This window comes from Aphidius gifuensis, linkage group LG3, assembly GCF_014905175.1.
Source record: "Aphidius gifuensis isolate YNYX2018 linkage group LG3, ASM1490517v1, whole genome shotgun sequence".
Classification (NCBI taxonomy): domain Eukaryota; kingdom Metazoa; phylum Arthropoda; class Insecta; order Hymenoptera; family Braconidae; genus Aphidius; species Aphidius gifuensis.
In genome coordinates this window covers 1,681,929-1,694,928 of record NC_057790.1, presented here as the reverse complement: position 1 = coordinate 1,694,928, position 13,000 = coordinate 1,681,929, and the positions used below count along the sequence as shown (strand labels likewise).

General features: G+C 24.7%; 2 protein-coding genes across 3 annotated transcripts; one reads left to right on the top strand and one right to left on the bottom strand.

Moving 5' to 3' along the window:
• Positions 1-506: 506 nt before the first annotated feature.
• LOC122851326 (sorting nexin-12) lies at positions 507-2,728 on the bottom strand. The gene is made up of 4 exons (XM_044150471.1): positions 2,311-2,728; positions 1,671-1,766; positions 1,481-1,605; positions 507-1,169 (listed from the first exon to the last, which is right to left on the bottom strand). The coding sequence occupies exons 1-4, from the start codon at positions 2,473-2,475 to the stop codon at positions 1,064-1,066; spliced, it is 492 nt and encodes a 163-aa protein (XP_044006406.1). The 5' UTR covers positions 2,476-2,728; the 3' UTR covers positions 507-1,063.
• An 865-nt stretch (positions 2,729-3,593) lies between these two features.
• On the top strand, positions 3,594-12,918 carry LOC122851324 (max dimerization protein 4-like). Of its 2 annotated transcripts, none has more exons than XM_044150470.1 (7): positions 3,594-6,739; positions 7,042-7,135; positions 7,254-7,283; positions 9,718-9,832; positions 9,993-10,287; positions 10,877-11,013; positions 11,113-12,918. In XM_044150470.1, exons 1-6 carry the CDS (start codon positions 6,685-6,687, stop codon positions 11,011-11,013), a joined length of 726 nt encoding a protein of 241 aa, XP_044006405.1. In that variant the 5' UTR covers positions 3,594-6,684; the 3' UTR covers positions 11,113-12,918. The 2 variants fall into 2 exon arrangements, with proteins under 2 accessions (XP_044006405.1, XP_044006404.1); XM_044150469.1 differs by having other exon boundaries at positions 9,993-10,332.
• The last annotated feature ends 82 nt before the right edge of the window (positions 12,919-13,000 follow it).

Sequence of the window (13,000 nt, the reverse complement as noted above, 5' to 3'; positions counted from 1 at the left end):
TCTTCGATAATCATTGACATAAATAAAATTAGACAAAAAAAAATATTACAATCGTAGAAAATCTACTGTATTTTAGTGTAATATTTTCTGTATATGAAATATATATAAAAATTCTCAATGGAAAATATATATTTCGTTAAAAATTCAATTCATTTTTAGGGCTCAATTTTTTTTATATAATAATTTTGATTAAAATATTGACAAACAGTACACAAATATTGAATAAATTCAAATTAATTTTTACTTAAAAAACATAGGTTTTATTTGAAAAAAGCACTTTAATGTTCATTTTGTTTGAGAAAATTTAAATAATCGATAAAATATATTATATAATCATGAATGCTACAATTGTGATAATATTTTTTCAGTTAAAAAAAAAACATACGCATTGAAATTAACTGGGCAAAACGATGAATTAGCTTTAAATAATAATTACATCAATATTAAAAAAGATAAAAATATTACGAAAGATTAATTAGTAATTCATAAATAATTACGTATAAATGTCTTGAAACAATTTTGCCAAGTTAATTTGTTTTCTTTTATTATATCTATTATAATTTAATCACATCGGGGATTTTTGTGATGTTTAAACACCCAATTATTTATAGATCAAATTTTCTTCCATAAAAACACTTATCATATTTGGTTTAATAACAAAAAAAATATATTTATATATATTAAATGATAAAAAAAAAAAAGAAAATGTGAGCAAAATTTAAAATCATAAATATTTCATTTGAAAAAGAAAAAAAAAAAATTAATACTATGTTTACAAAAAAAGAAGAGAAAAAAAATTATTTCATTCGGTTGTTTTGGTTTTTGATTTTATAATCAATAATATATAACAATTTTTTTTTAATTAATATTTTCATTTTATCCTCATTGAACAAATATACATGTAAAAAATTTTGACATTAAATTATTGACAATGTTCAAATCAGAGTATAAATGAAACGGCAATTATATTTTTTTAATTTTCATTTTACCAAATTAAAAAAAGATCATTCGAAATATATATAAATTTTTCTATAATCTTTAGAATGACAAGAATATATTAAATCTACGTGTTTCTTATTTTTCCTGGTACATAGTTTTTATCTATCATTGGTTCTTGTAAAAACATATGTAAACATCTTTCATTTTGTGCCAACGGATGTCCAGCAATTCTGCGTAAAAATAAAAATTAATTATCATTAAATAACCCGTTATAATAATTAATTAATATTATTATTTTTCAATTGATAATTGATGTATCATTTAAACTTTTTTATTACTGAAATTTTATTTAAATTAATAAACAAAATATCAAAGAGACTAACCCCAGGATTCAAAAACCTTTTGCTAATATTTTTAGCTAATTTTTTTACTGTCTTTTAAATTTGCCAATAAAATTTCAATAATAAAAAAAAAACAAAGTATACATTAATTATGAGAATTGAAGAAAAATAAAGGTTAAAAAATAATAAATAATTTATACTTGTTGACAAATGTTTCTAGACCCTTTCTGCGATCTTCAATAAATTCATCTTCAAATATTCCATCATCACCACGAAATGGCATTTGACGTTTCCATGCTTTACCTGGCAGTGGAGGCACAACAATCTGTCAATAAAATAATATTATTATCAAATCATCAAATTATATTAAATATATTTTTTTATAATTACTTTACTGTCACGTTCTAATTCATTTCTTAGCCATTCGAAATCACTGTATCTTCTTCTGACACTTGAATCTTTTACCTTGAATACTGGTAAATTAGTCTGTAAACAAGTTTACTTAATTATCCACTCATGTCAAAAGTTAATTATAGTCTAGCAATAATAACAAATAATCGATTAATATTATCATCTTTTCAAAAGTAAAGAAAAAAATTTCATAGAAAAACATTTGTATTTATAATTATGCTAGGTAAAAAAAAATATAGTTGATGATTAATTTAATTTATTACCTTGACCATTACAGAGGGCATGTTTATCATATTAATTTATCTAAATATTAAGTAACAAAATGAGCTGAAATTTCTTTTTTTAATTGAATAATTGAGATAAATTTTTAATATGCAATAAAATCACTTTCATAAGGTTTTGTTTGTTTTTTATTTTTTGATCTGACTTAATAGAAAAATTAGCTCAATACCTTGTAAAATAAATTTCGAAAATTTCATTATTTTTAAATGTGACAAGTCAGAGGGCCGATCAAATGAATCACCAACATAAATTGATAAAGTATAGATAAAAATGAGTAAAAAAAAAAACGCCTCATTATTTGTGTATAATAAAGATGACGTATTAAAATTCAACTTACTCTCATGCGAACTTCATAATCAGTATATCTTTTTTTTCCAACACCGTGTGTAGTTGGATTTATCACATCAATTTCAAGAAAATTTGCTGGTGCAGCATAAGCATCGTCTAAAGTTTGTTTTTTAACATTTAGACGTCTTGTAGCGTCAACTGTTGTATCTGCCATTATTATATTCTTCAATATTTTTATTATATTTATAATTAATTATATATGCACTATAATTAAATGACGTTTGTTTTTATTTTTATTATTTTTTTTACTTAAACGTAGAATAAAAGAGAGAGCAATTATGAACTTTGTGACTTTCGTCCGGTATTATGGCTGTCTGGTTTTTCTAGTCTTTCTTTTTTTTAACAATGTTGTTTAACATTGTCGAGAGAGATGAACACACACAACACACGCAAAACGACAATTTACGGGTGTCCTTTTCCCATAACAATTAGTTCGCAATAACGACATATTTAGCCATAATTATGCACAGTCATAAACGAACATTTATTAAATCATGTTAAAGTTCATTAAGTCAATTATTCAATTCGTGAATTCATCATAAACGCTGTAAAATTAAACAGCTTTTTTATTCAATTATGTTTATCATTTAACAATTATTGTTTGTATTATTAATTACGTAATTCATTAAAAACTCAATACATTATTAATATGTTAGTTTTATAATTAATTAATTATTAGCCTGTAACGGAACAAATTTGCTACGAATTTTCAATTCGCCAAAACATTTTCACTATTATTTAAATCATTGTTATTATTTAATAACAATTATTTATTTATTATTAATTAGTGTTTTTTTAATTATTCACAGTCATTCAAAAAAAATTGAATGCCATCTGTTGTTTTTTTTTTTAAACTTTAAATTTGCCACCAAATCGTAATGCCGTTTTCCGCAAAACAACGGGATTTAAAAAGACCTAAAAATATATCTCCGTTTGTATATAAAAATATAATTTTTTGTGTCAAAATTTACCATACATATGACAAGTGTTTTTTGGTTGAAAATATATATTCTTTAAATTTTCATTATCTTTGTTTTTTTAAAAAAAACAATCACCTACTGTGCGCAGCGAGAAGAAAAGTGTGTTACAGCCGCCTTCAAATATAGACCTTGAGTGTACATATATATACCGAATTACATGTAATCTCCGATTGAATACGACAATAACCGACTTTTCCGGCTGATCAAAAGCCCAGTGGGGTGGTTAAAGGGGGACGAGGTAGGCAATGCATGCCTCTTTTCAATAGCCATCTGTTTATTTTGTTTTTGCAGGCATGAAATTCACGTGATGCCGGTGGTAACATTCGGCGGCATGAGCTGATCTAAATCTATCCTCATTTCTCATTGGTTAATATATTGCAATTCAACTGCATTCTGGCAAATCACAATATTCGTAATAACCACGTACTCGTATTATTACGTGCATAATTATTTGACATCGATAAATGCGTGAGAGTGCTCGCAAAGTGCAGAGGTACATATCTAATTGTTTTTTTTTTTTTGGTTTATCGTCATTATCATCGTCATTGGATTTATCAACGTTGGTTAGTCTTAAATTAATATCGTCTGTTGAAAAGTTTTTTTTTTTACTTATTTTTCCAATAAAATATTTATCATCAAAAAAAAAAAAACAGAAACATTTTTAAATTAGTTAGCTAGCATTAGTTGAAAAACAAAAAAAATTAATTAATTGTACTAAATAATAATAATGGTTTTTAATATGTAGGATAATGACAAAATAAAAATATATTTTAAAAATTATATGCTTAATTAAACGTTGAGATCTAGATTGAATAACAACAGTATAAAAAAAATATAAGAGTGGGTATTTAAATAATATAAAATTAAAACAACAAGAATAGAAATAAAAATATTCACACACACGTACAAACAATTTAACACTTTTAAATTATAACATAGCATTTGTAAATTGTATATGCAACTTGAAATCTAAATTTGATTTGTTCTTTTGTTGTATACATTGCATGTTTTGAAATTTATAAAATCTAGTAATTAACTCACTGAATTTTTTTCAAATTTAATTGACAAATATCTATTTTTTTCTTCTATTTTTGGTAAATCATAATGTCATTGTAAACAATTCAATTGGTCAATTGAAGATTGATAGACCAATCAGAGCTCAATACGAATAAAAATAATCTATGAATTACACACGAATGGAGGGGAATGACACAACGTCGTCGTCATATATCCGTCATAATTTTTTTTATCATATTTTTAGATATATTCACATTTTGGAGTAATACAGCACTTATTATTTTCCATAAAATTATTCCGCTATTATACAAAATGATTCACACAAATATATTAAAAATTTATTTTTTCCTTAATTTTTAAAAACCTCGTGTTTAAAAACATCGCGTCATATGTTTGCAACGTGGAAATTATATTAGCGAAAAAAAAATATTTACGTAATTTGAATAAATAAAAAAATACAGCCCCACCTTTTTGATAATGAAAAATATAAATAAATAAATAATAATTAACAACATTATCAATAAAAAAAAAATATAATTAATTACTATTTTTTTTTTTCTGTTATTTTTCTAATAGAAAATTTCGAAAAATTCGAAATAATGCAAAAAACTTTTGACAAAATTTTCGATGATTGAAGAAAAACATTAAATTGATAAAAAAACAATTAGCAAAAATAAAGAAATAATAATAATAATAATATAAAATTGTGGGTGGATTTGTGAGTTAGCAACGAGTTGGGTGGGAAGGCGGGAACCAGCGGGAACGGCTGATGCGCGTTACCAATAGCGCCGCGTAACCGTAGTAAAATGAACTCAGCTTGGTTTTCTCTCTCTCTTCGCCTGTACATCTGTTAATGCCTTGTGTAACACAGAGAGACCCGCTGTGCATAAATGCAAACAAAGAGAGACTTGCTTGTATATAATATATATATTAAAAAACCAATACACCTTTATATAAATGTATTAGTGTAAGTTTGACGTTTCTACCGTTTACAACGCGAGTCTGACACGTATACTATCCACACCACTTCTAGGCGTCCACATTTATTTCACGTAACTTTTTTCACATCAACATTATTTTATTATTAATAATACAATTAATATTATATTAATTTTATTAAAGTGCTCAATTATTGTGTATTAGTTTAATTAATTTTATTTCATTGTGCAGTGTTAATAACTATACATTTTTATTAGAATATATTGAATTTTTTTTTTTTTTTTCTCTTCATTTTGGATGTTACTGCGAAGGACTGACGCTTGAGTCGACATTTTTTTCTTCGCAGCCATTGTTGTTTTGATTCACAGAATGTCCATGTGTCACGTAGTGCCCAAGTGTACAAAATAATTATTGAATTTTATCATAAAAAAACTCTAGTGAAGTGAACAAATTTTTGTTTTTAGAAAAAAAAAAAAATTATTCATTTGTGAAATTAAATATTCATGAATTTTTATTGATAAATATTATTATCAATTTTTATATATTAATTAATTATTTTTAAAAAATATATATATATTGTGAAATTAACCTAAAACGGTCGTTATATATCATTCGCGTGATAAATTGACTTGACTTTTAAAGCGTGAGAGTGACAAGCCATTTTTGAAAAAAAAAAAAAAAAAAAGAGGTTAAAAAAGAAGAAGAATCACTTCTCTTTGTCTCGTGGAACATGAAAATTTACAAAAAAAATATACCACAATAATTTAACGATAATTTTATTGATTAATTATTTTGTTTTTTAATTTTTTTTTTGTTTTTTTTTTTTGTTTTTCGCGTTTTTTTTTTTTTTCTTCATCATACATGTGTGTTTTGTGAATGATATTTGGCCGTTAACGGTTATAATAAAATAAAAAAAAAAAAAAAAATATAACGTCACGCAACACGCTTTGAAGACCTCATTGTACATTCCGGGTTCTGGCCAATAGTATCAAGCTAAAAAGTTTTTGGTCGTCTTTAAACTTTTGCTTGGTTTTTGCTCCTCACCACCTCGCCACTTTAACCAGCGTGACTGTGTATTGTACATATTTTTTTTTTTAATTATAAATATATATTTATTTATTATTTTTTTTTTTTTGGTGTTGTGGGTTGCTCTCTAACCCCCGCCGAGTACCGGCCGGTCAGTTCGACGAGCTTTTAATATAAAAAAAATAATAAAAAAAAAAAAAAACAGCTGGACTTCAAGACAGCCACTCCGCGCAACAACAAATTTAATCTCCGAGTGATAAATTTCTTGAGTAAAAAAATACACAATACAAAAAAAAAAAAAAAAAAAATTGTTATTATTTATTTATAAATATTGCTCATATATCAATTTATTATTATATATTGGTGGATAGGCATAGTGTTGAGATATTAATTCAAGAAATATGAGCATTGCTGCACTTTTGCAAGCCGCTGAGTTCATTGAAAGAAGAGAAAGAGGTAATAATTATTTTTTAATAACATAAAAATATTAAAGAGCACAAAAATACACTCATCTTAATCGTCATCATATGACAAATATATTTTTTTATTTTGTTGTTGTTCTCTTTTATAAAAATAAATGATAAAAAATTTCGTGATAAATTTCAATAATATATATGTGTGTTAAGATAACACTAAAATAATAATAATAAATTTCATCAAGTCACATGATTTTGTGGCTAATATTTATTGAGTTTAAAATAATAATATTTTAAGTTTTATTGGGTGTATATTTAATTGTGTTGTGTGTTGATTTACAGAAGCTGAACATGGCTATGCTTCGACAATGCCTATACCCGATGATATCCGGACCAGTGGAAAGAGAGGAAAAACGAAAAAATCACAGGGTAGTAGGTCTGTATATTTATTATTTAAAAAAAATATAATTGATATATTTAAATGTTAATAAACAACTTTCATCAATTATTTTTATTATCAATTTTAATGTTTATTGTGGTATCTTTGGTTACAGAACAACCCACAATGAACTGGAAAAAAATAGGTAAGTCAACATCTACACATAAAAAAATAAATATTTTTTTTAAATTTATTTCTTTCTCTTACTTGACGTTAACCAGTTTTTCTCCTTTTCAATCTTAGTTTAAATAAATGTCGAGTTTAATTTTTATTTCGAATAGTGACTTATATTTTTTTTCTATTATTTTACTAGAGTTTGTTGTGGAGAGAAAGAGATACTGTATCAAAGGCCCAGCTATATTTACTATTCATTGAACTTTAGATTATTTATTTTTTTTTATTTGTATGACTTGAATTAGCATATCAATAATAAAAATTTATAGAATTTGTATGTTGGATAATCTAAAAATTGAGTAAACATTTTGGGCTTTAAATGAGTTATCAAAGAAATTAATAAATTATGATATTAGGTATATTTTTAAATGTCAATTATCAAGCAAGATTGACGTATATTTTTATTTATGAATAACAAAAAAATAATATAGACATATACAATGATAATTTTACCCCTTTGAACATGTATACGTATAAACACAAAACATAGTGCTATTGCAAGTTTAAAGCCCGTTCACCTTGAGTCCTGTAGAACACAGTGGAGCTCAATTTATCGAAAGCGATTACGAGAATCTTGAAAGTCATTTTTTTTTTTTTTTCAAAAAAATGTATAATAACCAATCATATGTTGTTGTTGTTGTTGTTATCTTGTAAAAAACGAGAGTATTATAAATGAGAGAGAAAAATTTAAAATTAATTAATTTACCAAAGATTAGAATGAAGAAAAAAAAAAAAAAAAAAAAGAGTCCAGAATTGATAAACATATTAATATATAATAAACTAAAACAAACATAATTATTTTTTGTTTATTTTGATATAATAAATCTTTTTGCACTTGAGGATTAAAAAAAACATCTGTTTTTAATAGAGGTCACTGAATATTTCGAATGAAATTCGAAGCGATCTGGTACAGATGGCAACGTGCCATAAATGTCTTGTGAGATACATACCAAATACTTAAATCTATATAATACAAGGAAATCAAATTTTGCAATTTAATGAATGTATAATTTTTACATGTTATGTTATAACAAAAATATTTCGTTTTATGTTTTGATTAATGCTACTCGATGGTACTCAATTAATCATGAAATTAAATTTTATCGAAAAAATAATATTTTCATGTAAAGCTTTGATGAATTATTTGATAGATATATGAGGGAAAAATATAATTATGTCATTTAAATTTTATCAATTGATAGATGACAGTAATAATGTATTTTTCGAAAAAGTAAATTATTTATTACTAAGTAAAAATAACAAACGAAATTTCGAAAAATGTATAAATGAATTTGTGGAAATAAATCATTTCTTCATCGAAAATTATACAACAGATTATCAAGAATAGCCGGAATTTAATTATCATTAATTTTAGTTATGCAAAAAAATATTTATTAGGATTTTTTAGAAGAACCCAAAGTTGAGAGTCAGAATTTTATAGTATATATAGGCCACGCCAACCAGTGGACCCCTTGTGAATTTTGTCGTACCCAGTTTTTTTTTTAAAGATTCTATTGTGTTTTCTAAGTAACCCTAAATCTCTATTTGACTATATTAATAGAGGTAGTAACAAAAAATATTTCAAAAGTTAAAAGTACTTTGATACAATTCTCTTTTATGAAAAAAAAGGTGTGTTATTATTAAATGAAGAAATATTTTCGAGAAACAATTATTAAAGAAAAAATAAAAATGCCAGAACGAAGGGAGATCCCATATTATCGTTTCGAAAATATACTTCGGCAACTTCTTCGTGAATACTTCGTTCAGTATACTTTCTCTTACAATGCAATTGAGCAAACTTGAGACTATTAAGTATATAATATATCATTGAAACAATACTACATTTTGTTGAAGTATAAAGCAATGTTTCAAACACTTCTATTATTCTGTCTCTCCTCGGTAATTTTCGTCTACTTTCGTCAAGGGTCAGCTATATCTCTACTAGCAATCTGTTCAATTCAAAAGCCCTCATCAACTATGCCAAATTTCTGATATAGTACTTCAATCAAATGTCCACTTCAAAACGTACTTGAGTAATTAACCCTCATCTTAAATTCAAAAACGACCGAAATTTTCATGTCTTAATTATTAAAATTATTTATAAAAATGATCAACATGATTTTAGTAATTTTATTTTATTTGTACTGATCTTTTCAAGGATGACTTGTTATATATCCACAATCACCGTCAAGTGCATTGCTCGATTAAAAGTTAGATAATTTTCTTGCTTGCTTATATTTGTAAACGACCTTGTAACCTTTTTTTTCTTTTTTGTTATTATCGGTTAAACTCACATGTAAAATATCCTTTATCAAGATAAATATATAATAACAAGCTAATAATTTGTAAAACTTGTTGGTTTAATGTAAAATAATATTGTAAATATAATATTTTATTTATTTCAGACGAGCACATCTCAGAAATTGTCTGGAAAAGCTGAAAGTACTTGTGCCCCTTGGGCCCGAAACATCTCGACATACTACTCTAGGTCTTCTTACCAAGGCGAAACGATTTATCAAGGTTAGTTGTTGATAACTTGAATTTGTAAAAAAAAAAAAAATAATAATGCCCTACCTTGTATGTGATCTTTTAGTCCTAGTTGTTGTTGTTTTTGTTGTAACTGTAAAGAAAAAAAAATAATTATCATTATTTGTCAATAATTAAATGAATTAATTGATAGAATCTTGAAGACCGTGAACGAAAGCATTCAGCCATCAAAGAACAATTGTCAAGAGAACATAGATTTTTGAGACGACGACTTGAACAATTAACAAGTCAATCATCATCACCAAATAATTTGCGTGCTTTACATTGTCTTGATATGACAACTATTCATGGTTTAAGTACAAGTGCACCAGCTGATTCAACAATGGATACAGCTGCTGCTGATACAGATGCAATATTATCAAAACGAAGAAGTGTCTCTGAATGTTCAGTTTTGACTATTTCATCAATGGGATCTGCTATGAGTTCAGGTAACTCTGATAGATCTTCAGGCAGTCCTTCTATCTCTGAGTCTGGTGAGATTACATCGACTTTATCAAACATTATTTTAACATCAAAAATTTGTTGACTTTTATATTTTAAATAAACACATGTGTATATAATATTTTATTTATTTTTGTTTCACTATAAAATAAGTGAAAATATGCAGCTATTTTATAGTTGTTGTTGTTGTTGTTATTGTTTTTTATTTTTTATTAATTTATACTTGTTATAATGAATTAATTTTATTTTGAAGAAAATTTTACAAATAAAAAATCATATTCTAAAATTTATTTTTTAATTTTTTTTTTAATAAATCAAAAAGCAATCGATATAACCCGAGATTTTTGACATTCAAAAATGCGGAAATTACCTTACCACAATATCCAACTACGTGACTGAAATAATATAACTCTGCTTTTTTTAAAATTTACATAGAAGACGAAAGAGACTTTCTCAATCAGATATTTGATAAATATTTCGATAGCAATGAATAAATATTGATATAAAAAAAAAATGAGATAGCTAGTAAATTGATAAAAGAGCAACAATAATAAAATATTTGGGTGAATTTTTCAGATGAAGTAGATGTGATTGGCTACACAAGTAACCAGTCAGATACAGATGACCATAGTAGCGTTCAAAGCAGCAGTGACAGTGGTGTTGCTATGTCTACGTCACGACTGACCTTATCAGAAATGATGGACAATCTTTAGGTAATTTTTTTAAATATATTAAATTTAATCTAAGTATAGATTTTTTTGTTTGAAATATAATTTATCAATTTATCAACGTAAAATTAATTTATTTAACAGACAAAAAATCAAGAGAGTGACTAAGCGACCATTTCGAGGAATTATTAATACGCTGAAGATGTCGATTAATGTACAGAACATAATTAAAATCAAAAAAAAAGTTCAGTTACAATTTTCGCGTATAAATAAATTAAATTAATCATTTTAATTGTAAAGAAAAAAGGTAATAAAAAAAACAAAATAATAATAATAATAATGGAGGATCTTGTAGAAGATGACAACCAGTACTAGATCATTAAAATCAATTTAATATAATTAATATAATGATGTGAATGAAATTAATATGCTCTTGTGAGAGTCGTTTGTAAATTAATTTAAATAATATCATATGTAAATGATTTGTAAATATTTAAACAGAGAGCAATGTGGAAAAGAAAAATTACAAAAAAAAAATAAGAGGAGGAACATCGGAATGGTTGATATGAAATAACTATAAAAAATCATAAGTTGAATGAGACTGAAAAAAATTGAGTCAAAGTGAAGAGAAAAAAAAAAAAATTTATGTGTTGAACACAAAGAAATTAATGTCATACAATTTCTATAAAAATTCAGAATTTAAAAATGATAAATATTAATAATTTTCCCCCAATTAAAAACGACCCAGACTCGGAGTAATCACATCAATGAGAAAGAAATAGAAAAAAAAACCAACAAATTCTAGTATAAATAATTTTTTTTTCAACGTTAAAAGTAAAAAAAACGTTTTAATTTTAATTTGCATTCATCATTAAATTATTATTTCATAAAATTTCGTGTAATTAAAAGAACAAAATTAAACTAATATTTATATTATTATTATTATTATCATTTAATTTCGAATTAAATTATTTTCTTTCTCTATGATGATAAATTATTTGCTTCGTGCAACTCGCAATAATCGCAACTAATACAAAAGAAAAAAAAAAAACAAACCAAGACGTTCATTAAATAAAAATATCTTTTAAAAGAAAAAAAAAAAAAAAACAAAATAAAAAAAAATTCAAAAAAAAAATAAAAAATAAGAAAAAAAATAAATTATAACAGATAATTAAGAGCAAATTTATGTTTTTGTGTCTAGACCCACAAAAAATAAACATGCTGAATTTTAAAAAAGTTGAACAATAAAAAAAATAATAAAATCTAATAGAAATAATTTAGTCTAAAAAATTAATAATTATAAAATAATTTACAAGTAAAAAAAAAAATCACTAACTGTACGTGGTTATACAGAAATGCATTAACAGGAAATCAAAGAAAAATCACTGGTTTTCAAATCAGTGCTTACAAGTTGTTACCTCCAAAAAAAAAAAAAACAAAAAAAAAATGATAAAATAATTAAGAGAAGTATGGCATGTATGACAAAATAATATTTGATTTTTTTTTTTTCTTTAAATTCAAAGAGGAAATGAAAAAAACAATCTATGATCCTATAAAAGTGATAAAGTACAAATTCTGTAATTCCCTGTATCATGATAAATCATGGAAAAGAAAAATATTAAATACTTTTGGGTTAAAATTTGTATTGGTTCAAGATTCGTAGATAAAAAATGTCCAATTTCGTAGTAATATTACTTGAAAAATATATTTAAATTTGATGATGTTAATTGAATACTAAAAGCATTGTGTTTAAATGCAATTCGCCATTGAATTTGTCAAAGACTTATTTCATTTTTGGGCTTGTATTGTATTTTTACACATGTTTAAAAATATTCATTTATCAAAATTACATTAAAATATATTAATTGTCTACTGCGCACAGTGTGAATGAATGGATGTCTTGGCAAAAAAAAAAAAAAAAACAATTTATTGGTGTAAGTGCGGCAATTAGATATTAGTCTCTCATAAAAGGAGTAGTAAATTTTTTCAAAATTGGGTTTTATATAGGATTAAGACTGAGAAAGATACAAAT